The sequence below is a fragment of the Manis javanica genome, chromosome 1, assembly GCF_040802235.1.
Source record: "Manis javanica isolate MJ-LG chromosome 1, MJ_LKY, whole genome shotgun sequence".
NCBI lineage: Eukaryota > Metazoa > Chordata > Mammalia > Pholidota > Manidae > Manis > Manis javanica.
This window is the reverse complement of record NC_133156.1, coordinates 184515807-184542573: the sequence shown is the minus strand read 5'-3', so window position 1 is coordinate 184542573 and position 26767 is coordinate 184515807. Positions and strand designations below refer to the sequence as shown.

Sequence of the window (26767 nt, the reverse complement as noted above, 5' to 3'; positions counted from 1 at the left end):
GATTATAACTACTTTCAGAGTATGTTGAAATGGTAGATTCTCTTGGCAGTCCTGGTTCAGTAGGTCCAAGGTGGGATTTTGGCATCAGTGTTTTTAGCAAGGAGCTCAGATGATGTTTATGATCAAGTAGCCTCCTGGAGACTTCTCAGTTTGTCCAGAGCCCTCTTGATGGAAATGCCTTCAATTTCCCAAGAGATGTGATCTCATCACCACAGAGCGAAATGGAGTAGGCTGCTCTCCTGAGGGAGGGGTGCTGCCCACCCAGTGTGGCCTGAGAACCCATTTGCTTTCCTTGGGCAGTCACACAGCTGTCTCATGTTGGCCAGACAGTCTAAACCCCCAGATCCTCTTCATCCAGACTGTGGCTGACCTGGGGGTCCCTGGTGCCAGAATCAATTTTCTTTATTAAATGTTAGACCTGGCTTTTAATCCTAACTACCATCGTATTTAAGTTAGCCTATTGTTCTAGTGTGTGCAGTTCTCTTTAGCATCCTGACCCATTCTGCCGTGCATCAAGCCCCTCTCCCAGCCAGGAGTCATCAGTATATGTGGAAAGTGCCCATGTGCCCTGCTGTCTGTCGGAGGCAGGAGCTCCCCAGACCAGCAGCTCTGGACTTGACCACAACCACCTCCACCAGCAGGAGGTTCTCATCTCCTATTACACTGAGCCCTTCAATGTATTTTTTCATTGTATTTTTTCTACAGACTTTGGGCTATTAAAAACCATAGTACTGTAAGAAAATTTTTATTGGAGAGAAACTGTCCCAAACTGTAGACAGTACCTTTTTAGATTTTATTAAATTCTCAGGGTTAGAGCCATGCTTTAAAGGAATGCGAGGCCAGGTAAACTAGTAGTCTAATTTGGTTCACATTCATGTTGTATCATGATGGTCGCACCTATTGAAAAGGCAAAAATATTTAACATCCACATAGGAAGCCAAGACAGTCTCATGGTTGCAAAGAAACTTTGGAGCTGTGCCCTAACCTTCCTCTTTGTGGCTCAGTTTTTCTGCCATATAAAGGATGATAATTCCTGCTGCTACCTCTTCACACAGAGCTACTGAAGGGCTCCAAAAGACAAGGCTGTGTTGGACTGGGAGCTTCTGGGGCAAAATTGAAGAATTGAAGTTGTAGCCTCATTCTCTGAGACTAGGTTTCCTCATCCACCAAATGTTACACCTAGTGCCAGGAATGATGACAAACATTTAAAAGTTGGTAAATAGATAATTAACTGAGATTTTCCATGTGTTGTTGATGAAGCAGCAAGGTATTGCTTGGAAAACTCTGGATCTGTGACACTAGGAAACGTACAGCTTGTATATATAACATAAGAGGTCTCTTTGTAGCACATAATGATTATAAATTCTAACAACTATTGTTAAAGCAGGTATGTGTATATTGTCCTTTCTTTTAAACAACTTTTGAACATGCCTTTGCTTCAGGTGGACCTACTTCTTGGAATGCATTTATGTAGCAAGTAGTTGACTCTCCTGTGGATTGTGAAGATGGGGTCCATTGTCTTCTGAGCAGAGATTGCTGGGGCTGATCCCAGCTAACTATAAAACAAATGGATGGAGCATTTGACCCCTGGGGGTCCCTAACTCCAATGATTCTCCTCCCCTATATCAAATTTCTTCTGGGACTCTTAAAGAGATCATCATTACCTCAAATACAAAGGGTGATTTCATTTGCTATGTCTTGGGAATATAGCTCATACAAACCATCATAATAAAATAAAAGTCTGTTAAATAAAACATAATTTAAGGAATAGAGGAGATGGATGGAATGCCACAAAAAAGACTTAAGCAATATTCATTTGTATACTGAGAAGTGGAAACATATGGAGAGGTTTGTTTTTTTTTTTTGGCAACAACAGGCTCTTAAATGACACTACACATTTATAACAACTGGCTATTGATGAGGAGCTAGAAAGAGATTCTCCAATTACAGTGGACCAGACCCCAGTGGACACTGTTCCCCAAAATAATAGCCTCCCATTGAGACCTACTTACAATACTTTTCAAAAAGTATCTATACAATTTCATGCACCTAAAATACAGTAAAATCTCCCATAAGGAAATATCAGAGCTTGAGGGGTTTATTAGCCTAGATGCCAACAGGAAAGGATATTTCTTTTAAATTCTCCAGATAAAGACCCACCATGTCCTTATATCGTAACTCAACTTTTAATGTGAGTGAGAGTAAAGGGGACCTAAAATAAAGTAAAAGGCATTCAGTGGGGTCTCAGTTCTAATTGTAAAAGACAGACTATCAGTGACTCGATTAAATTGTGCCTGGATTCAGTTTCCTCTCTAGGAAAAAAAAGATCCTTTAGGTCTCTTACATCACTCAAAATTAGGGGATCCACTGAAATGTGAAAATGGTGAAGTGTGGAATTAAATAAATAAATAGACACACAGAGTTTCCAATAGTAATAGTGGTCATGTTGGGATATGAGTCTGGGGTTTATTTTTCTCTTTTTTCCATGAAATTTGTAATGCCCTCAATTACTTTTATTTAATGAGAGAAGTGATCATTTAAAAAAAGAGAAAGCAGCAGATGTGAGCTTTAAGAACTCCGTCTGTGATGTCTGAGCTAGACTCCCATGGGGGTAGAAAAATATTCCAACCCATGACATCACAGCCCAAATGAGGAGGTATGAATGGTTGGTCACCCAGGGACACAGTGGTTCTCTGCTATGGCCACCTCTACTTAAGCCAGCACTGAGCACCACCTTCACTTCTGTGTCCCAGGTCTTCCAGGACACTGATTTACAAGGTCATCATCATTAAAAATCATTCCCTGGTCTTCTTCTGATTCTGTTTGCCTAATCCCCCAAAGTTTTTGGACTCAGAGCTTTGGTATGAAATTCAATCTTCATTAGTTCATAATTTTTTCTTTACCCAGTGACAGAGTATGATGAGGTAATGTTTTCTGGCAAGCTGCCCCTAGATTTGAACCCTTAAAAGTGAAAAACATTGCAAGTTTAAAAAGCCAGTGTCCAGTATTCTTTCTGTGGTCTTGAGTGGACAGGGATGTTTTCCCAGGTGTTAATTCCAGAGTGACAAAGCCATCATTGTCCCCATCTTTCCCCACTGCAAAATTATAGCCAGTCATTCTCTTTAACAGTAATAGTGAAGTCTAGTAATGAACAAACAACCCAAGAAAACTGACTTTTCCCTCCAGAGACTACTTCGTAGGCTACTCTAGTATCAGTCAGAACAAGAGCAGGTCAGATGGGGGTGGGGAGAGACCGCACATCACTGGATGATAAGGACAGGGGTGAAGAATCGAAAGCCCCTGGAGGAGGAGGTGGCCTTATCTAGGTTCGCCCAGACTTGAGCAGAATGATCTCAGGGACTCAGCCCCAGATATCAAAGTGATAAGATTTTCAAAGGATTCTCTCCTCATTCACAAGAAGGGATGTGTTCTGAAGCAGTGAGACTCTGATAAGTGTGGCCTATAAACAACTGTCACATGACCCAGAACCTTCTCCCAGGTTTTATTTTGCATAAATCACAGTTTAAGAATCACTGTATAAAAGCTGCTCCTTGTTGTGCTTGCTAATGTACTTGCAGCTGTAAAAGGGTAAATGGCATCTTTATGTGTATTTAAAGAATGCACTCATTTGTGATTTGCCTTCAGAGAAAGCCCCTTCCCTATCATCATGTGCCACACTTTGGGAGACCCTGTGGCGCCCAGAGAAGTGTGGAAAGGCTGCCTTGCAGTCCAGACTGGCTCTTAGCTGGCATCAGGTCACCTCTACTCGGAAGGCTCCTGGGGACCTGTGCTGGTGGGAAGATGATTGATGGCTTGAGACCACTTGCGGGGTGCATGGACAGGGAGGAAAGTTGTACAGACAACAGTGACTTGGTGGCCAACAGCTTGGGCTCTGGTGGACTGGAGGAAGGCCCGTGCCTTACTCAACCAGCGCCATCCATTCTTAGATGATATTAGAAGCACCCTCCCATGTCACTGGCACCCAGTAATGTTTGTGACTCTTCAGCTGCATCTGGCTGATTTCTCTTTCAGAATCTCCAGTTTCCTTTCCCATTCTTTTGTCTCCTTAGTTTGATAAGTTTTCCCTCCTACTAATTTACCAACCTGGAGAGGTGAAAGTTCTGCGTTTTCTCACTTCACTGTTACACACTAGCACTAGAGGGAAGCTATTGGAAGGATCGCACTGGCTGAGAATAAAGTAACTCCAGATTGTCCTTTTTAGCTTTAGGCCGATCCGCCCCGGGAGGTCATCGTTGAGACTTAGTTCAAACAAGGGCCAATACTTTGGGAAACACTGTCATCATCATCATCATCATCAAAATGACCAAAAAATGTTTTAAATTTTTAGGAGGTTTGCCTAAAGTGAAAAAAAATTTATTTTTATTGTGCGCTGGATCTTTTAAGTCAGAGTAATCAAACAAAGGTGATAAAGAGTATCTGAAAATCATACAAGACCCTGCCTAGGGAATGAATATGAATTGCGTAAAGGAGGAAATGGAACCTATTGTGTTACAGATAATTTGTTTAATCTCAAATGTAGACGTATATCTCATTTCAGTTAGCCACTGGGTTACTGAACTTGGGGGATTTTCTTTTTATTCCTGTCCAAGATAGTGCCCTTTTTGTCAGGTTGTATATGATAATTATTTCAGAAGCTCAAGTAAGAAAATGTTTACATGACCAACAACCTCCTTGAAAGCAGTAGGTCGAAATCATTGTTGGTTTTTATTGACTCAGACTGTGTCAGCACATCTGAAAATGGGCCAAAGTAATCCAGACAATAACCAGCCTCTGGTGTAGGCTGCAGCTCTGCATGTAATCGTCTGTTCACACCAAGAGGGGAAGTGCTGTGTCCCTTTGCTCCTCTTTACTGTTGCTCCACCACCTTTTCCCCTCCCCAGTCCTCTCTCTCCTACCTCCAAATCCCCGCCTAGCCCAGGAAATACCCTACTTCACAGTTTCAGAAAACGGGCTTGCATCCCATTCTTCCAGAAAGTGCCAGGCATGCCCCACTGTTAGCTCAGGCTCTGTCTTCACAACAAAATAAAGGATCATCAGCCGGCCTGGCCCAAGCCTGCACAGCATTCTCAGCTGCGTGCATCTCTTGGTTCAGATCCTGCTCTACCTTCCAAAACACATAAATCTAACAGCTTTGCAATATCATCTTCCTCTGGAAGTGACACAAGGGGCAGAGGAGTTCAACCCCCTCTCCCTTTTACGAAAGTATTCCTAAAATAATAAAAAGTACTTTGTGATGATTCCACATTATACCATGTGACTAGCGGATGACCTGAAATCTCCTTGGAGATTAAAGCGGCCTTTCTTGGGCTCCTTGCACAAATTTGGGAAGGGAAGCCTAGGTCCAAGGACGCATGGACCCATCTCCGGTGCCAGCTTCCTTCCTTTTCCTGCAATTCTCCCGGCACAGTGCGTTAGCCCCTGTGCTAACCTCCTGCCGGCGCTCATATCCCTTCTCTTCTGGGTTTGGCTGCACACTTTTATCCCTTCGCCTCCCTCATTTCCATCAAAACTCGTCCTTCCTGTGTCCTTTCTTCAGACCACCACCACTCCCAAATGTAAGTCCTGAATTCCCTTTCCCTGGCCTCCAAATGATGGTTAATTATGTTGACAATCCCACATGTTGCTGGGTGCCAATGTCAAGGGATCTTCCCTCCTGGGTAACATTCTGGCATTTTAAGAGGGATTTCCATGAGATGCCCACAGAGGACCCTCGTGTTGAGAGTATCAGACCCAGTGGTAGGCTGGGCATGCCGGGGGTATAGGGGATAGGAAGGGGAGGTGTCGAAGCAAAGAAGTTTTGAATCCTAACCCTGCCATTTACTCTTTGACCCTAGAAAAGGGTCTTAGCCTTTAAGAGCCTCCATTTCTTTATCACTGAAATGGGGATAGTAATAGCTACCTTGCAATGTTGTGGTGAGGTTTGAGGCTAACATACATAGGGCTTGGATAAATCATGGCTATTGTAACAATGCCCACCCTGTGCCTATTAGATGGGCTTGTAAGCTTGTTCCCAGGATACAAATAGGATCATAATGTTCACAGGGCTTGTTGCGGCATTTGACAAATGTTTCATGTTCTTAGGAAGCAGGGTCTGCCTCTTCATTCCTTTATTCTACATATACTTTGGCAGACCCTCTGTGCACCAGACCTGGGTGGCAAAGGATATACAGTGGTCAAGAAACGGCTTGCAGTCTAGTGGCCAAGAGACAAATAAACACATAGATAATGAAGAGGAAAAACACAGGAAACCATGACAGAGATTGCCATGCAGGCCTGTCTGAGAGCTGGTGGGGCAGGGAAAGCCTCTTTAAGGAAGCGACTCAACTGAGAAAGGAGGTGTGAGCAGAATTTAGCCAAGCAGGTCTGGGGGAAAGCATGTTCCAGGCGAAACACAAAGGCCATGCGGCACAGATGACCATGGATTTGAAAAGAAGCTGTGGGCTGGTGCACGGGGAGGAAGGGGAAGCTCAGCAGGAGGTGAGGCTGGTAATCCAGGGGATTTGGGACCACACCGGTATTTGAGATCCCAGCAGTAAGAAGGATTGGAAAGGGGGCAAGTGAGGTCTCAGAGAAACTATTTAGGAGACTGAAGACAAAGGCATATTGGACTGGCTGGAGGAAGAGGATCTTTGCCTTTTGCTCATGTCTAGTGTGGACCAGAGTCCCTGGGAAATCTCCCCTTTTTCACACTCCTTGGAAATAATTTGGTATTGTGTATAAAGGCAGCACCTTAGAGGCCTTCCCATGCATTCCTCCTATTGAGCCAGGAGGTGCAGGCTCTCTGTGTACCTTGCCCTGTTCCCTGCAGCCAGCAGCCTCTGGCCCCAAGCTCAGACCTTCCAAATCAGGTGAGCAATAAGCAGGCTTTTTCCTGTGTGGCAGCTTACATTCCCTAACTGCCCTTGCCGACCCAGTAAATGGAGTCACTTCCACAGCACAGCCTCGCCGAGTTAGCTTTGAACTCAAGTAGGGGAAGAGGGGCACACAGCAAAGCTAACAAAAAGCCTGACTTGTGCAGTTTTCAGGGGCAGCCTTATTCCAGTCAGCTAAATGTGACCACCTGACCTAACCCAATCCCCACCCTGGGGAGTAGGACCTGGGGAAAGGCTGGTCAGTTGGGGAGCCACATGGAGCAGGTCATGAAGCCAAGGGGTACAAAGGTCAAGCTAGTTCAAGGGGTCTCATCAATCTGTAGGAATGGGGGAGCCTGGGGGCCAAAACAGTGCTCGAGAAGTAAGCGGTGCTGGACACCGGAGCAGTAGCACAACCAGTGGCAGGAGGCCAAGAAGAATTCTGGAGTCAGGGCCACACAGGCACCTGGGCTCACTCTGTGCTGCCCTGGGAAGGGCTTGTGCAGCCAGGAAGAACCATTTAAGTAGAAATGAAACAAGTGATGCCACTCGTGGTGTCACCACGTTCTCCTAACATGGAGGTCTCTGCGGAGTCCACTTTCCCCGAACAAATGAGACTCACTAGTCATTAGCAACATCCTTTATTTACAGTTAAGGTGCTGAAATCTGAAATAAAGATTTATGACTTAACTAAAAAATAAATCTGAAATTAGCTTTGCTATATATCCTGCCTCTTTCCAAAGGATTCTAGGTATACTTTCTTTTCCTCTTAAAAGATTCCTCCTACATGCTCACTAAATATCAATCTGACAAACCATTTCTTCACAGATCCTATAGAACATAAGCTCAGCTTAGCTTGGGGAGAATTATCGCAAATATTTAATTAGCACAGCCTGAATTAGTGAGTTTCCTGCACCAGGGGAGGAGGCATCTTGGTACTGGGTCATGGTCTCATTTTCAGATCCAACTATACATGGTCTCATAATTAGGAAGAGTATTGGATCCCAGTGGAGACCTGAAACCAGTTTTGAGGTTGGATAACTTAAATGAATGCTTTTTATTCCTAAATGAATCCCAGACTCTGAGTGCGGTAAATGTTCCATGTCTGCGTCTGGCCGATCACAAACACCAGCCACGGACTTGCAGGGCTCTCTCTACTGACTTTCCTTGGTTTCGATTTGAGAAGCACTTTGGCAAGATCATAGTAGCCTTTACCTGAAAAGCAGGCGAATCTAGAAAACTTTAGGAGGCTCCCCAGAGCCAGCTGGGTAGGGATCAGTCTGTGTGAATTTGGAGTGCACAGCCCACTTCATGGTCAAAATTTAAGAGGCCACCCGCAGCCCAGCCTGCTCCCAGAAGATTAGGACAATAGCCTGTCACAACACCCCAAATGTTGTACTGGGGCAACCTTTAGGATAACACACTGTTTTCAGGAGGTCCTCTAAAGCAGCTATGCTATTTGGGTTACAGGTTCAGCTGATCTAGCAAATCCCAAAAAGGCTTAAAAAGGATAGAACTTTTTTTTCTCACATGTAACCCCTCTGGGGATAAGCCTTCCTGGGGTCAAATGCTGGCTCCAGCTATTGGGGGCCCAGGCTCCTCTGTCTGGTTTCTCCACCATCCCTAGAGTATGGCTCTCATTTGCATAGTCCAAAAAAGGAAATGGGGTGGGGAGGAAGCCCCTTCCTTCTAAGGCACCACCTAGAATTTGTACACATCACTTCTGCTCACATCCAACGGGCCAGAATAGATGTTACATGGCCACATTTCAATGCAAAGGAGGCCACACCCATCAGCAAGCTCATGTACCATACTAACTCAGGCCTTCAGGCATCATTTATTGCCTATTTATGCAAGGGAGGTTGGGAAATGCAGTCATTACTAGATGGGCATGTGCCCAATGAAATTCAAGGAAGGAAGAAAGTAAAAATGGATATGCGAGACAATTAGGCATCTCTGCTACAGTATATATTTGTGTCCAAGGAAATGAAGGCACACTATTAAGAAATAAACTTTTCTAGTGGACCCAGCTCATGAATCAGAGATTTGTCCCATGGAAAGCCTAGAGAAGGAGGACTAAAAAAGAGAGGCCCATGGGATGAGCAAGTTGTGATTGGCAGGAAGACTAGGGATCAGGGGCCTTTATCCAGCAAGGGCAGCTAGAGGGCATGGAAATTCTGAGGAAGGAAGAACTGGAGACATGGAAAGCTGAAAGTGAATGGTGGGAGAGGAGAAGTATTGGGAGCCAAAGCAAAGTCTCAAATTTCTATAATATTCCTGGTGGCCAACTCTGTTCAGTAGGCATACTTGATGATCCATTTAGCCCGAGATTCACTCCCATCTAAAAGCACATGTTGCTCAGAAGAAAGGATTTAAATCTCTGCTCCATCATTTACCTGCAGAGCGACACAGATTACTTAGCCTTTCTGAGCCTGTTCTACACTTTGGAGCCAGGGTTATAACATTAACCAGCAGTGTGATCAGGAGGACAGAATGAGACGATGTATATGAAACAACTAGAAGCAAGCCTGGCACAATGCAGTGCCCAGTGAACAATAGATGTGACTAGCATGAAACTTTTCACCTCATAATAAGCAAGAGGTCCCTCAAATAGGGAGCTTAGCCATTATGACAGGATCATGGATATGAAAATGGTCCCTGTGAGAGATACTGAGAACCTGAAGGACACATATTTAGGATGCCACTCACTGGCAACAATATAGTAATCGTAAAAGCAAAACTATTCTTTTTTTTTTAATTAATTCCCTCCATTTGGCGGAAAGCACTTTTAACAGCAATGAGCATGGGAAAAGAACTCATCCGAAAGATGGCATTCCTCACATTATAGCCAGGAAGAAAACAAACCTTCATCCATGAGCTTGTATATATGGAACAGGATGAGGTTGGAGCTATGTGCTGGATGAATAAGTAATTCCATGATTTTACATTTTCACATCCAAGCTAAATAATGTTCTTGGCCAAACAATCCCAGTCAGTTTATCTCCTGGCACCAAATATTTAAGGCAAATGCCTCAACATAAATAAAATAAGTAATAGAAAGACTAAATTAATGGTTGTTCTAAGTACTCAGTCATTTAATTAGAGACATGGACAAGGACAGGAAAAATATTCTCAAGATTGTTAACTGAGAGAGACAGAAAGGGAGAGGCAAAAGATTCTGAATAAAATCAGTTCATCCTGGGCCTGACTTCCACTCACTCAGCATGGCCATGCCACGGTGTTGTTTTAAATCTTAGAAAAGGGCACTGAAGCAACATTACTCCTGAGACCCATCCAGAATGTCAATTAAAACCAGGCTCTTCGGAGAAGTAATTGCTGCCCTGCTAAGCAGGATCCATGGAGCATGCCCTGGATTTGACGCCATCAATGATGAGAGGATGGTCAGTACCAATGGCTGGTTTTTAGAAAAGCAGAGCTAAGAAACAATATTTGGGTGGCTTCACTGGGTCAGCACCACTTGTTTCCTCTTGAACCAACAAATTTTTTCAACTCATTCCACCCCTAAACTGTACTGTCTGTGTTCTCCTTCCAGAGGTCCTTGTTTCACTGAATTTCTAGAGCCAGTCCCCACTGACAGCACTCTGCCCACCTCATCATTTTTCCTGGGCCTCCTTTCTCCAATTTGGTTTTGTCTGACCTGAAAGTCTTTAAGAATATTTTAATAAGTCTTTCAAAACATTTCAATAAATACCTTTACAGAGAGGAAACACTGTCAGGATTAGAGAGGTGCAGACATAACTTGCCATGGCTTTACCTGACGTTGAGACTTAAAAAGGGCATTGAAGCGTCAGATGGTGAAGTTTCATTTGTAAAACAATTCCTTACGTCACTGTGTGCATTTCCGTCCTTGTGGCTACAATGGCATATTGCCCTTCCTCAGAGACCATCAGAGTAAGTCCTTCTCTACTTAGACTTACTAACTCATTTGTATGACAAGTAATTAATTGTAACCTTAACATAGGTTAGACATGGCACTTAGCAGCCTTTCATGTTACCCTAGGACAATTTATTCCTCCCCATTTCTGTGACAAGTGTTATCTTACAGTGTCACTTCTCTGTCAAGGTATTTATTAAAATATTTTTAAAGACTTTCAGGTCAGAATGGCAATTTGAGCATATGGGTTTCACTTGACTGAAGAATCAGGGGAGACTTTTCAGCCTTGAGCCACCCCCTGGCAGCAGGGGAGCAGGTGATAGGATGTCTCAGGCCCCACTCTCACGACATAGTTTGCACAAGTGTACAAACAGGTAAAACCTTTTCAGTATTTCAACATCATCCCCATTCCTCTCCCAGTTCAGCTTTGTGTCTCCACCATAGCAGCCTACATTTCACAGCAAAGCATGCAGGGTGCTATCAAGAGAACAGACAGGGAAATGTGTGGTGGTTGCCTTTGGGGTTGTGTCTTTCTCTCAATGCAGTGATCTTTCCTTTCTCCTGGGGCCCTTGGGTTCTAGCAATGTGAAGTCCTAGCCGATCAGGCAATGAATGGAGCACAGAGCTGGATCCTTACCAGCATTTTGGGGAAAGGTGCCAAGTTCAGAGTCCAAAAAAGTGGGAAAAGCCCACAACTCCTATACTCAGCTCCAACAAGCCAGGAGTGACCCTACTAAGCAAAGAGATGAGCTGCCACTCATTTCAATATTTTTCCATAACAAACCACTCTAAAATAGAGTGGCTGAAAACAACAGTCTGCTATTTTCTCTCACAGTTCTGTGGGTGGACCAGGCTTGGCTATGTCATTCTCACTTGGGCTCTCTGATGAAGCTGCCGTCAAATAGTGGCAAGGACGGAGTCATCAGAAGGGTGATCGGGGTCGATGGCCAGAGGGCTGCTTCCCTGTCTGTCCCCAGTGCTCCTCCGCACGGCCCCCTGCCCAGTACAGTAGCCTGGACTGCTTGCACGGAGACTCAGGGCACCAAAAGCAGGAAGCAGAAACTTCCAGGCCCTCATATTCCATTATTCAAAACTGTTACAAGCCAATCCAGATTCAAGGGTGCGGAGGAATAGACTCCTCCTCACTGTGGGGGGTAGGGGTCCGTGCACACAGGAGAGGAGGGAGGGATGGTAGCCATCTTTGCAGACAGGCCACCACCTAGCAGGAAGAGGTTTTGCTGGAACAGAGAAATTCTCTCTGTAGACTGTTCTGAGAGGAGCTTCCTCCACCCCGCTGCTACTCTTGGGTGGCCCAATGACTAAGGCAGCAAAGTAATATTTGAGCAACTATAATTATTTAAAATATTGATGGGGGTCGGTTAATAAAGCCACACCACCCTTAGACTTCAATAGAGCAGGCAGATAAAATAAACAAGTAAAAGATACAGAAGCTTTAACTATGCTAATAAAAAATGATTAATAGATATTTATTTAACAGCGCACCCATCAAAGGTGAATTCATATTATTTTTTAAATTTGTAGAAGTTGACTATAACTTAGGTAGCAAAGAAAACCTGAAAAAACAGATAAAGTAAAATTTTTATAGGCCACATTTTCCCACCACACCACAAAAAAAAAATTTGTTTAAGGCTGAAAGTTAGCAATAAGGGATTAAGTGTTTTTTTCCCCAAAAAAGTGCTTAGATGTTTTAGAACACTCTTATAAATTACTGTTGAGTTTAAAAGGAAAGCAAAACTAAAATTACTGGGATACTAGAAAATAATGACAACTGGAGCACCACAATAAAAGCTTACTTGATTTGGAAAAAATGTAGCCTTAAATTTTTTCATTATTAAACCAGAAAAAGAAAAATAAGAAAATAAATGAGCTAAGCATTCAGTTAAAACTTAGAAAAAAATATGAGACAAATCTACAGAGGTCAAAAACAAAGAATCTATGAATATAAGAAAAAATTAATGAAAACAAAGCAAAGAACTGAGAAGTCTTTCAGTTTTTCTTTAGAAATAACAGTATCATTGCAAATGTTTGCTTTTTATGTGCATTTCTTTTTTACTGCAGATAGTTGGTACACGGTACTATATGGGTGTAGGTGTACAACATAATGATTCAACAATTATACATATTACAAAATGCCCACCACAGTAAGTGTAGTTACCATCTGTAACCATACAAAGTTTTAACAGTATTGACTATATTCCCTATGCTGTACTTTTCATCAGTTATTTATTTTATAATTAAAAGTTTGTACCTCTTTATGCCCTTCACCTATTTCTCCTGTCCCCTCATCCCCTCCTCTGTAGTAATCACATTTGTTCTCTATATTTATGAGTCCTTTCTGTTTTGTTTGTTCATTTGTTTTATTCTTTAGATTCCACATATATGTAAAATTACATGGTATTTGTCTTTCTCTGTCTGACTTATTTCACTTAGTGTAATGCCCTCTAAGTTCATTCATGTTGTTACAAATGTCAAGATTTCATTCTTTTTTATGACTGAGTAATATTCCACTGTATATATGTATCACACCTTCTTTATCCATTCCTCTGTCCATGGATACTTAGGTTGTTCCCATATCTTGGCTTTGCAAATAATGCTGCAATAAACATAGGGGTGCATATCTTTTTGAATTACTATTATTTATCTTTTTGATACTAGCCATTCTGACTCATATAGGGTGATATCTTATTGACAAATCATTGAAAGTCAAAAAAGTTATACATTACATACATGTAAATTATCACCACAGATAAATTTATTTACCTTAAGAATTTCCTGTGTACAAAGTGCAAATCAATGCAAATACTTAAAAAATCTCAATCAAATAAATGATTTTCCAAGAAAAGATAAATTATAGAAATGGACTCCAGAAAAGGTACAAAACCTGAATAGGCCAATACCTGTGGCAAAAACTTTTAAAGTCATCAAAGAACTGTCCTCTAGGAAAACAGCATGCCCAGAATGATTTTGAAAGAATTTTCTCATGCTTTTAATGAAAAAATCATCATTGTTATTTCAGAAATATAGAATATATTAAAAGTTGAAAATCTTTCCAGTTTCTTTTGTTAACATAATCTTGATGACAAAAATAGCACACAGCAAAGGAAAAATGACCAATCTCACATATGAAATTGGATTCAAAAATCATAAATCAAAGATTGACAGCTGATTCTAGAACTTCTCAGACATTTATTTTGAAATGATAAGAGAATCAGAAGTTAGATGGACTTTTAATGCCCTGTAAGGAATTTAAGAACTGCATTTGGTACTTTCATGTGATAGAGAAGACTATGCAACCATTAAAAATAATATTGAAAATTGCAGGGGAGAAATGGTCACAGCATTTTTTTTTAATGTATACAGAATGACCCCATTTTTGTAAATATATGCACCAGTGTGTGTGTGTGTGTGTGTGTGTGTGTGTGTGTGTGTGTGTGTGCTCTGAAAGGATATGCACATGTTAACTCTCAGTTATAATTTTAAATTCTTCTGTCCTCTTCTTCCTCCTTCCTTTTTGCATTTTCCAAGTTTTCCACAAAGAAAATGTATAACTTTGTAATCAGTTGAAAAGAGGGGATTTTATCCTTAAATAAGTCTTATCTCAGTAGTAATTCTTCACAAACCCTATATTTACATGTGTCCCACTAAAGATGTGCCATTTTTATTTCTACCCTTTCATTATTCTAGCTTCCGCTTGTTACCAAATATTCCCTTCTTGTTTCATCTTACCCTCAGTTCTGGGATCCAAAGAAGTTCTTGTGGAGAGCAGGCCAGCACATCTGTCAGCAAAATAAATCAAACTGAAAGAATTGGCCGAGGATCCTTTTGCATGAACAGCACATGAAAGGCCATCTACTATGTGAGAGTTATAGACAGGGCAAATTTGAGGTGGAGGAAAGGCAGGCAAGGAGGATCCTGGCATCACCCCTCACACACTACCTTCCCTTTCCCCACAGCTTCAGCTTTGGAGATGAGGAAGGAAGGCAGGTGTCTCTGTGCAGTTTGTCCCTGGCCTGGAATTGGGCCTATGAATGAATGCTTTCAAATGAAAAAATAGAATATGGTGACTTATTTCAAATGATGGGCCAAAGCAAAAGTGTAGGGTTCAAAGAAAGAGAAGGAAGCAGGGCAGTAGAATGAAACACAAATGAACCAGTGGCCAGTTCGTGTTGAAGAACTTGGCTATTTTGCTGTAGGAGGTGGAGAGACATGGAAGAGTTTAAGCAGGAAGACAGCTTTGAATGTGTGTCTCTGTGTATGTATATGTATATATTTATGAATGTAAATATGTACATTTTTAAATATACAGCCATGTACACATCTTATGGATACACATGCACATCTTCATGTATATATGTGTGTCCATACAAATTTTTATTTATATGTGTGTGTGTGTGTATATGTAAATTTATATGGAAACCAAAATATCACTGGAAAAGAGAAAGGCTGGAGGCAGGAAAACTGGTTTACTTAGTGGCCCAAGTTATAGAAGATGAGTGACAGCGAGGGTGGTGTGGAATGAATGGGTATGAAACTATTAGAGATAGAATCAGACTTGACTCTCCCTGACATAGCAGAAGATGGCACCCCGAATTCCCACTTCTATCCCCTCTATTCCAGGGATCAAGCCTAACTGATTGCCTGTAACTCAGTTATAATTCTAAATTCCCAGAAGAGAGAATCTGATTGGTCTAGCTCAGGTAAGGTGTCTACCTCTGGTCCAGTCACCTCTGGCCAAGACCAGTGTCACAGAGCCCAAATAGGGTTGCTGGGGTCCATTTGTTCATGGGATCATTTGACTGCTGTCTCTCTCCACCTGTGGACTATACTCTTCATGAGGGCAAGGACTGTTTCTGGTTGCTCCACACTGTCTCCAGCACCTTAAGATGTCCAGGACATAAACTGGAGCAGCTCAAAAACAGTTGTCAAAAGGATAAAGGCACAAATGACTTCACAAATGAAGAGAATCGTAGGCAGGGTAGAAGGCACTATTAAGTCATCCAGTCCAGCCCTCCATCCATTCATTGCTCATGTATCTCATTTATCACTACAGCACCAACTTTGGCAGGATTACATCAATTGCCTTCAATACACCAATGAGCTTTTGTGGTCTAGTCTGAGAACCAACCCCCATTTACAAGAGTGACTTAAGTGAGAAACTATGCTCTTAATTCTAAACAACTGACTTAAAGCACACTTTCGAAATCCAATCCATTTTTAACTTGAAAAATCCCCACAGCACTCCAAACAAGACAATCAATGGGAGAACTAGGCCAGAGAAAGAAGGTATTTGTCAGGAGAAACATGTTATACATTTCCATCTGATTATTTTTGTATTCTTCTGTGAAATCTAATTTCCTTAAGTGATCTCTGTTCATAGGAAACTATTTGATTAAATCTGTGGGATCCATGGCATATTTTTGACCATCTCTGAAGGCCAGCTCCCTCTCCACTAAGCATGCCTGATATTCAAACAGATGTTTTATAACACTCAGCACACATGAGCTCATCACTGGCAAGTCTTTTGCACACAATCAGCCTGCAGCTCTTCTTACATCTCCCCTATCATCCCATAAGCCAAAATTCAGAACCCACAGGCAAGCTTGAGTCCTTACTGTGGTAAAAAAAAAAAAAAAAAAAGAGCAGAGGATGAAAAGTCCAATTTTGAATTTTCAATTTATCGATGTTACATAAATCTAATAACCACTACTGTAAAATATACAATACAAAGAATTAGCCAAAGTAAATGGTATAAAAAGACATGCAAACTGGCTTCCCCAAAAGAATTCAGATTAAAGTCAAGGGTCCAAAGTAACTCAAATTTTGATGGAATAATAAAATATTAGGACTGAAAGACAGGCCCTTGTATGTCATCTAGCTAGTGCAACAACTTTATTTTATAGATGAAGAAGCGAAGGTCTGTAGAAAATGATTTACTCCAGGATTCACAGTGAGTGCCTTAGGGACAGAACTAGAAGTAGAACTCTACCTCGCAGCCCTAACCCACTGGGCAGACCATAGCCCCATACCTCCAGTTTCCTGTCTGTGTTCTCCTTGGACCATCACTTCCACAGTTCAAAGCTGGGAAGAAGCCAGAATCTTATCAACAAGATCTTTCTTCCTGACTACACCATGAGTGTTTCAAAGTGTGTCACTTTGATTTAAATTAAGGATTTTATTGAGGGACAATTTCCTTTGATAAGTCAACCAAAAGTAACAAAAAAACACTATTTTACAGGCAACATCTTAGCATCTCTAGTTTGAAAATCAAGGGGAGCACATAGGTGTCTTGCTACTCTTCCCCAAGAGCCTAGAAGATGTCCAAAGAAATGATGAAGGAGTGACTAAGGAGACCTGTGCTCACAGCCAAGAGTTCATGGAACTTTGATCCTCTGTGAACCTAAGTTTGCAGGGAAAATCTGAGCTTTCTAAGAAGGCTTGCTCCACTTCAGAAACCCTCAGGGACATGAGCATTATTTCTTCAGCATAAACTTAAACTTGAACCAAGTGCTGCCATAAAGCTCTCAAGAGAAGACCCAGGTGTTGCCTCAGAGGTGGGAATGTTTGTATTGAGTTGGAGAACAACGTTTGTACTGAGAAGTACACAAGTGGCATATTATATTCTCTTATTGAACAAACATTTGTAGAGGGCTTAGGATGGGCTAGGCTGGACATCCTGCAGAAAAGAGCAAGAAATTCACTGAAAGGTGTAAGCAAGGACCAGATCACAAAGGGCAGCATATACCATGGGAAGTATTTGGATTTTATTCTGAAGATGATTGGGAGCCACTGGAAGATTTTGAGCTGGGCAGTGAATTGATCAGATCTTGAGATCTTGGGAAGATCTCTTGACTGCCATCTCAAGAGCTGAAGACTTGTGACCAACTGCTACATTGTATGATGTCATCTATAAGTGCTTCAAGAAAACTGCCCTTTTAGTCTGTATTAGAGATAATGCAGTGAAAAGAGGATAAGCAAGCAGAGCTGGTTTTTATCCCAAGGCTGCCATTTACCAGCTGTATAATATTGGGCACCTGATTTAACTAATTCTGAGCCCTCAGTCTCCTTTCTGTACAATGAAGATAATAATACTTAGCTCATAGGGTTTTATAATAAATAAAGATGATGAGCTTGGACCTTTCTAATAACCTTCCAATACCATTAGAATCAATCAAATCAAAATGGCACTTTCCAGCCCAGGAGGAAAGCCACCTACCACCTTGCTAAGCCACCACTTAGCAGATGCACCACTTAGCATTTTCTTCTTAGAAATTAACCAGAGTGTTTTGTTCCTAATGTGTGAACATAATTGGCATTCATACTTTGTAAATGAGCAAGCCGAGGTAAACTGAGGTCAAAGCCAAATCTTGGATCTGAATCAAACCACCCAAAAGCAATACTACAAAGAATTAAACTAGGTTACAAAGACCTGTGTACGAACAGAGAGCTCCAGTTGCCTTAAGAACCTTTTAAGCAAACACTAGTGCAGATTTGCTGGCTCAAAGGACACTGAGAACATCTGGCCTTCCTATTATCCTCTCACAAGCAAAAAATGATGTCGTGTAAACTGATCTTTAGGCCAATTATATGGTCTAAGTGTTACAGTGTTTGTGTTGGCTCCTCTGGCTCCAGGTTTTAAGAACTTAATTTGTAGCCACACCCCTCCCTGAAGTCCTAATTTCATCTTACTGTAACTGATCCCAGGGATTCGTTTATGCCGAGTCTGCACTTTTTTTCAGAACAATAGCACGTGTAAATGTATCACCAGTCAACTGTGTGCAAAGCCATGTGGGAGGTCCTGTAAGAATAAGTTACAGGAGTTACATAGCAAGGGGAGGAGTGTGGAGGGTGCACAAGAGATCCGGCGCTGGAGGCTTCTCTGGTCACATGCCCAGTGCCACAGTTTTTTTCCCTATATACCAAATTTATTATAGAAGCCAGGTGTGGAGAGTAGAGACTGTAGCCTGCAGCTCACTTAGAAAGCACTACACTAGGAATCAGAAAACCTGCTGCTACCTCCAACTCGCTCTTCTACCCTAGACAAGGTCATTATTGTGTCTGAGCTTCTGTTTCCCCATCTAGACTGAACTTCATTTACCAAACACCATGTGCCAGGCACTGTTCCTAGGCTGTCACCAACACTGATTAAGCCAATCTCAATGACTGTAAGGGGCAGGGGGTATTATTTTCCCCACTCCACATCACCCAGTGGGGGGGTCGTGCAGTGGGGGCGTGGCAGAGGCCATGAGCTGGCCGCTTCCCTCTGGCTGCTTAATGAGAGCTCCGGGCTGCCGTGCTCAGCTCTAACGCACTAGGGTTTCCAGAGCCACAGCCCAGTGCTCTGGAACAGGAGACTGAGCACACCCCTGGGTGTTACTGACCATAGGAAGGGAGCTTCTTGCCTCTCCCCGGCCCCACCCCACCCCGTCCTTCAGCTTCTCTGACCAAAAGCCGTGAAAGCAGCGTGGAGGCTGACCAAGGGAGGTCTTTCTCCCACCTCCAACCCCCATAGCCCCATTTCACTCCATCTTCAGTTGACAGATGTGAGAGATCATCTTTAAGTCTGTGGATCCTTTCAGACCTTTTTTAAGACATCTGGGGATCCTAATCTGGGTTATAAGCAGAAATACTGGTAGAAGAAAGCTGGGAGCTCTTGATTTGTCTATGGTAAAAAAAATATTGAAGTTACAGTTGTGAGGAACGAGTAAATGGGCCTCTGGATTAAGACCCCCAGTGCACCATCAGGCTCCCTGAGGGGAGGAAGCGGTAGGATGGCCAGCCCTTTAAGAAACCCAAAGCCATGTAGGGACTCAACCCCAGGCACCAGCAGCTCCTTCCTCAGGATCAGGATTTTCCTTCATCCTTAAAGGAAATGAATCTCTCGTGTCTCTTCGTCTGACTTAGCATGTCTAGGAATGAAGGACGGAATATGTAGTACAGTAAATCCTATCTCTGGTTGTCCATTACAGGAATTTATCACAGATGGTAATCATTAGGACTTAACATTCTTGAAGAAAAGAGCTTTATCCAGAATTGTAAATGAACTGTAGCCAAGTTTTAGATTTGTAAAGCTATGTTAAAAAACAAAATTCAACTGAGTAAAATTTAAAGATCTTACTAGCTTTATTCAAACAGCGAGGAGCTCCAAAGAGCTAAACAAAATGGGGACTTTTATAGATGGAAGGGTCAGTGACAAGGAAAGAGAAGACCACCATATCTTTCTTTGGGGGACGCAAGGGGTCTGTCAGACAGATTACCTCACTACTGCTGACCAGAAAATCCCAGATTGAATGGCTTTAAGATGACATTCCCCAGAGAAGCTGAAACTGCAATTAGGTCAGGTATTAAGTCTTGGATTATTGACCCAGGGCTTAGCACAAGTGACTCTATTTCGGGCCTGATGTCTCTTTTTTTAAACAGCTGTGAAAGAGGGCTGCCTTTTATAGTACTGGAACAACTGGGAATTTATAATACTGAGTTACAAAATCAGCACATGAAAGCTTGACCTTGAACTGGGATTTCTGGGCAAGGCAATGAGAAGATGGTAATTCATTCCTGCAGTTAGCAGACCCCCAGTCAGAACTAAACAAGGCTGGGCCCTTGTTTAAACTCATGAAATACAAGCTCAGAGAAAATGAGGTACTGACATCTAAATATGGCATTGTAATTCCTAAGCCAATGGTGGAGCAACAAAGTGCAAAGTTTCTCCTCTGGTCAGAGGGGCAAGGCATTTGCAGACCAAACAATTATATAGGCGTATGTGTAACTGGAGAACCCAGGGAGGGAAGCAAGCAGAAAATAGAGGCTGGAATCATCAGGGAAAGGTGTGTGGAGGAAAGGGACTTGCCTGGTGACTTGAAGGATAAGTAGCATATGCACATGTGAGGAAAGGTTTGCTCAGCAACCCCCAATCTCCTGCAAACATACATGTGTCCCTGCTGTGACTGTCATCCCAAGCCAAGCCTGGAGTCACACTGCTGTATTTCCCACAGATGATTGTTCCTTAAATTTCACAGCCTCACCCTCCACATTCCCCCTCAGGCCTCTTGAAAGGCCTGGAAAAGGAAACTCTGGCCTCTCTGGACATACCCCATCGAGGTTGGACCACACAACATGAGCATCCATCCCGTCCTGGAGGGTGAGGCCAGAAAAAATCCATATCCCAGCCCCAGCCCCAGCGTAACACTGTCAGGTTAAAATGAGCAGCAGGATGAAGGGGCAGGGCAGTGTTAGACAGGAGTGCCCTCCGCAGCCTCCCTGGAGAGGGATGCTGCAGGCTTCCATGGCACACACTGGAGAGAACAAGCAGATGCACCCACAGGTGTTGGAAGTTTGGAGGGTGGCTAGGACCCCATGAGAATGGTCAGCAGCCTTCACGGGCAAGGTGGGAGGGTCCCTGGGGAAGAGTGAGGGGGTAGATACAGCAGGAGAACTGCTGTGCCCAGTCCCTTGCAGAGCCTCGCATTGGGGGTCAGGCTCCTGAATGCCTGCTGAGACTAGAGAGAGCTGATGGGGGACAGGAAGGCTGGGACTGGGACTCGGAAGAGCAGAGGGGACATGCTACAGGGGAGGGAGCTGAGGCATTCTGCACTTTCTAGAGGCTGCTGTAGGGGTTCCAGGTGTCTGCTCTCCATTGTCCAGTCGGTCCCCAGGAAGGGTAGGAGAAAAGCATAATTCAGGATAGATATCCACTTCATAATAAAATGTCCCTAGGCTATATTTCTCAAGGGCCAAAGGGTGCCTGAGCAGGTACAACAGCATCTGGAGAAGAGGGAACACCTCAGCCAGGGCAAAGTCGTGATGAGTTGTTCATGCCAGAATTCTGGGGAAGGAGGGAGCATGGAAAGAGAGACTGTGCCCACTGTGTCCCATTCCCATCAGCAGGGAGAGCTGCCTCCTTAACTCACCACCTCGCACCAGCAGTTGAGGGGGCCAAAAGGAGGTTGGGGAGGCAGAAGCATGAGAGCCTCTGAGAATGTGGCCCCCGTTTGCCATATTTGTGACAGCACAGATCGTAGGTGAATCCAGCACCCTTGAATTCCAATGTAGGAGAAGCCCATATTGCTAACCTTCTACTGACTCCAGGAGTGTGATTGAAATCAACTGAAATGTTAGCTTTGTTTAAAAAATGTGGGGACCTATCCTTAGATGACATTCTAATGTAGCAGAAAGCATGGAAGTTTAGGGTCTATATGGGTTTGAGTCAGCAACCTCACCTTCTCCTAGTTGTGTGGCCTTGGGAACGTGACTTCACCTTTCTAAGCTTCAGATTCCTCATCTACGACATGGAACATTTGAAAATAATACCTGCGGTCAAGGCCACTGAGGAGATTAAATTTGATGACCACTGTACACAGCTGAACCCCTTGCATCCAGCTAACATCAGTTCTCTTTTCTTCCTCCTCCTTAAAAGAAGGAGATTCCAGGAAAAATGAGTTTTAACCAATAATTTTGCAACATGATAAGCCCAAAAAAGGAAATGGGAAGCTTATTTGTTGCCAAGTTCTATTATAAGTCAGTAAAGCACTGTCATAAACATCATGTCTGTATTTCTTTCAAGGTGCCCACCACGCTTCCCACCTGCCCTGTTGGAAAGCCATGGCACCCACTGGCTCACATTTCCTTCTCTCTGATTCTCTTCCAGGGACGCTGTATCAACTTCACAAGAGTCAAGAACAATCAGCCGGCCAAATACCCCCTCAACAATGCCTACCACACCACCTCACCACCCCCTGCCCCTATTTACACTCCCCCACCCCCTGCTTCCCACTGTCCTCCCCCACCCCCCAGCGCACCCACCCCTCCAATTCCATCCCCCCCTTCCACCCTGCCCCCTCCCCCTCAGGCACCACCTCCCAACAGGGCGCCGCCCCCCTCCCGACCTCCTCCTAGGCCTTCTGTCTAGAACCCGAAGTTTATGCTCTGTGCTCTCAGAAACTCTGGGGAGGAGGCTCCTCCGTGGTGTTAGAACGAGTCTTTCCCATTAGGGGAGGCTTCTGCTTTGGAAATGAGTGGGGATAAAGCCCACTGACCTTCACACACTTTAAAAATTGGTTTGCAATGCCAATACACCAACAATTGTGATCAGCAGGAAGAAATAGAAATTTTGGAATGCCTGAAAACAAATAATAAGGCAACTACAGTCACAATTATAGCCAGCCATCACCTCTAGAAGGTCCAGAGGCAGTGAAACTGTTGAGATGCTCTAAATGGGATTGTGCCTCATGGAGATCAATAGGAAAATCATTTCTCTGAGGGTGAAACCCAGAGTCAGATGGATAAGAAGCAATATTGCTGGGTTTCTAAATACTGCCTTCCCCTCTCCACTCCACCTCCATCATCTCCTTGGCGTAAGAACCAAGAAACCCTCACCCCTGTGCACCATCCAGGAAGGTGGAAACCCTTTGTCTACAACTTTGGGAAAACCTTGGGGTCCCCATATGGCAAAAACTCAACATCAGACAGGAATCCAAAAGTATGTTCTCCTGGGATTTGCAGAGAAGTAAAATCATATGACTTATTTTCCTTTCAAATTCTCCCAGTTTCCAAGCGAGGAAGAGAGCAAGTGTTTACTGATGGAAGAAGGTATGTTGCCATGTTGCTGTGTAAGTGAAATCAGGTGTGTGCATTGACGGGGAGGACTGATGGGAGCATCAAACGGTTTCTGAAACTCACAGGCCATCAGCAGCTAGAGGTGGCTGGCTCTGGCCCGACACGGTCCCCTGAACCAACAGACAATGGCATTCTTGAAGAGCAACCTGTTAATGATTCATGCTAAAACTTGAGATTTGGCTTTGGTTTAAATCACTTAAGATATGAAGAAGTGATTGATCCCATTTTCCAGAGACAAATGGGAGTTGATCTTCCCAAAATGGCATCACTAGGCCCTACCATACAATTCCACTGATTTTTTTCTTTCTTGGTAGAGTTGTGCACCAGACTTCCAGGTAGAGTTGAGAAACAATGGTCCTGACATAATAAGGAAACTACCCCCAGTTTCTTTGATTAACCCCAGAGAATGCATGTATGTGTGGATGCAAATATATTTCTCCTTGGCTTTTCAACATACTCACAGGTAGCATCTGTCAACCCAGGGGAAATGCATCAAATAATCAACACAGACGTGTTCTGCCTGAAATTCCCACCAGGCCTGGCACCCACCCCATTCCTCCAAGTCTTTCTGAATCTGATTTCTCAGTAAGCCTATAATCACTTTCTAAACATCATGCTTCTTCCCCCAAGGGTGAAAACAGGGGTCATTGTTGAGAGCCTACTGCACCATCCTGTTCAAAACGACCTCCCCTTCTGGTTTCCACAGACCTTAATGTTCCTCTCCTAAACCCTCAAATCCTTAAATCTCTTCTGGAACAAAGCAAAATATAAAGTAAATATAAATTCATTGCTTTGAGGTATGGTCTCCAAAGATCCTTCAAGAGCCCTTCAAACCAGCCTCACTCTTTCACCCCACTTAGAACAGAGGCACAGGGGCCTGCCATGCTTTCCATCAACACCAGCTCTTGCAGCACAGCAGGTGTTACCCATCAACCACTGCTCCCTGCTCCTGTGGCGCTCCACTGTTTCTCCAGTCCTCAAATCAGCGCCAAAGAGCCACCAGTCATCGGTCACAACTGAGAGAGAGATGGACCCTGTTTGCCATCCCTGCTTTAGAAAGTGAAACAGGAATTGCCTGGGGGAATGGGAACCCCATGGTATAAAAGGTACAGTCAGGTACAGGAAACAGATCTAGGCAGAGTGCCGGAGTGGGGGGCCCCAGGCACTAAGTCAGCAGCGTGTGCCAGACTGACACTGGTCCAGGTGAACCTCAAGCCAGCCCTCCTCCCAGCCTGCCGCTTCCAGAGAGGCTCCCAGCCTTCTCAGATAGTGAGGATCAGAGATGGTTTCCAGGACTTAGGGAAGAAAGCAACCTCCACCCCCTGCCTCCCAACCTGGCCGGCATTGTCTATTTTTAGAATACTAGGCTTCTTTAGTATAGTCCCTCAGGCAGCCGGGGCCACAGGGTCTCAGGCCACCTGTGGTGACATTGCTGGGCTCCCAAAGCCGTTCCATGGGAGACTAGGCTTCCCAGGCTCACAGTGTAGAGATGTTGAGCCCACAGCAACTGTTTTGACTGCTGGCAGTACAAAACGGTCCCCCCCCCACACCACTACCGCACAACTCACTGCAGCCGTCAGAATGTTCAAGCCCAGATGCTGACATTTTTATGCAACAAGATGGCCGGCATCAGGTGAGAATGCAACTGGCAGGGTCTCAGCCACACATCAGTCAGAAGCCCTGTGCAGTTTCCAAGGTATTATGATGAACTTTTTGATGAAATAGGGAACTGCAGGTAGGTGATAATTTTGAAAAGGATTCCCAGGGTTTATTCTTAAAAATTGACTCATCATGTCATCCCTAGTCATTTAGAATTACAGTTGATGTCATTTAGAATTAGAGTTGATAAGATTTATACTGTATGAACAAAACAGTGTTTTAAGAGTAGGCTAGTAACTGGTTTATAAAATCTATTGGTACTTCTACCAACCCTTGTAAAAGACAGCAGACATGATTGTGATCAGGGAACTGCACAAAATTATTTTTTTCAACCCCCATGTTATTGTCCTTGTGAAGATTTTTTTAAATAAAAGCCAACTTTTTGTTGTATATATTCATATTCCATGTGTTAGATGGAAGCATTTTCTATCCAGTGTGAATAAAAAGAACAGTTGTAGTAAATTATTATAAAGCCAATGATATTTCATGGCAGGTTATTCTACCAAGCTGTGCTTGTTGGTTTTTCCCATGACTGTATTGCTTTTATAAATGTACAAATAGTTACTGAAATGACGAGACCCTTGTTTGCACAGCATTAATAAGAACCTTGAGCTCTGTGGTCCCCTCTGTTGACTACCCAGCTCACAAACAGTTTCCGGCCTGGAGCTTGTCACATACTCCAGTGAGACACAAGTTCTCTCTTTTACCAAAGTCAAAAACAGAGCTTGAGGACAAATTAATAGTCTTATGTATCTGGCTATGGGTAGCCTCATTATAAATATCACTAGTGTGGCAAGAGATGATCTTGATGTCTCACATATACTGAAGTCCAAACACTGTGTCAGATGAGGAAAATCCATCAGAGAAGTAGAAAACAATAATTGAGAAAATGAGCAACAATTTCAGCCTAGTGTCAATGCAATAAAAACAATGCTGTGTAAAATGGGTTGAATTAGTTTGCAAACTATATAAAGATATATGCAGTAAAAAGTCTGTTAATGACCACCACATGGGAATGGGTGTCCTAGCCAATTGCCTTTTCTAGTTATCTGAGCTCTACTATATTATCATACTTGGATAACCAGTTTAAAAGAATTAGAATATGATTTTTTAAATACATTTTTAACATTAAACTCTTCTTCTAATTCTTCTTTCTGTGATAATTCAGAAGACAGTTACAGACCTTCAGTGAGTCATTGTTATAAAAAATCAGCTATCACTGTACCATGCTATAAGAGACTGGGCTACAATTGTACAGCAACAAACCATGGAAGTTGCTTTTTTTTAAAAAACTGATAATAAATTCCTGAAATCCACTCTTTTACTGGTTGTTTCTCTTTGTTATAAAAATAAAACATAGATTGTTAAAGTGCTTAACATCCTGGATGTCATTCTGCAAATTAAATTATATTTCTCAAATTATTTTGTGCCTTCAACTAAACAATTTATTGTCTTGATTGCTGTCATTTTTTCTTTAGATGCCCAACAATCAGAATATACTTTATTTTCAGTGATAGTTTTAAAATTTGAAAAGTAATTCATGCCAAATGGGAAAATAAAATAAAAAGTGAAGACAAAAGAAGCACACAGAAAAAATGTATCATTCAGGACTGTGTCTTGCTTCCTATTACAGAAACGTGGCTGTGACTGATTTATTCACAGAGCAAATACTGCAGGGGTTTGCACCTGCTCAAGAAACCAGGCAGTGTTT

The 26767-nt window shown here is 43.0% G+C and overlaps 1 protein-coding gene across 2 annotated transcripts in view; it reads left to right on the top strand.

Moving 5' to 3' along the window:
- The window catches only part of ANTXR1 (ANTXR cell adhesion molecule 1), a 226771-nt gene extending 200399 nt beyond the window's left edge, over nucleotides 1–26372 (top strand). The window contains exons 18-19 of one of the 2 annotated variants that reach the window (XR_012120811.1): nucleotides 22430–23370; nucleotides 23861–26372. Coding sequence is in view for 1 of the 2 variants with exons in the window: in XM_037022145.2 (XP_036878040.1) it covers nucleotides 22430–22690 (261 nt within the window). In the remaining variant the exon portion in view is untranslated. Of the gene's footprint in view, nucleotides 1–22429 lie in introns of both variants that reach the window. The other variant, XM_037022145.2, reaches the window with a different exon arrangement.
- The last annotated feature ends 395 nt before the right edge of the window (nucleotides 26373–26767 follow it).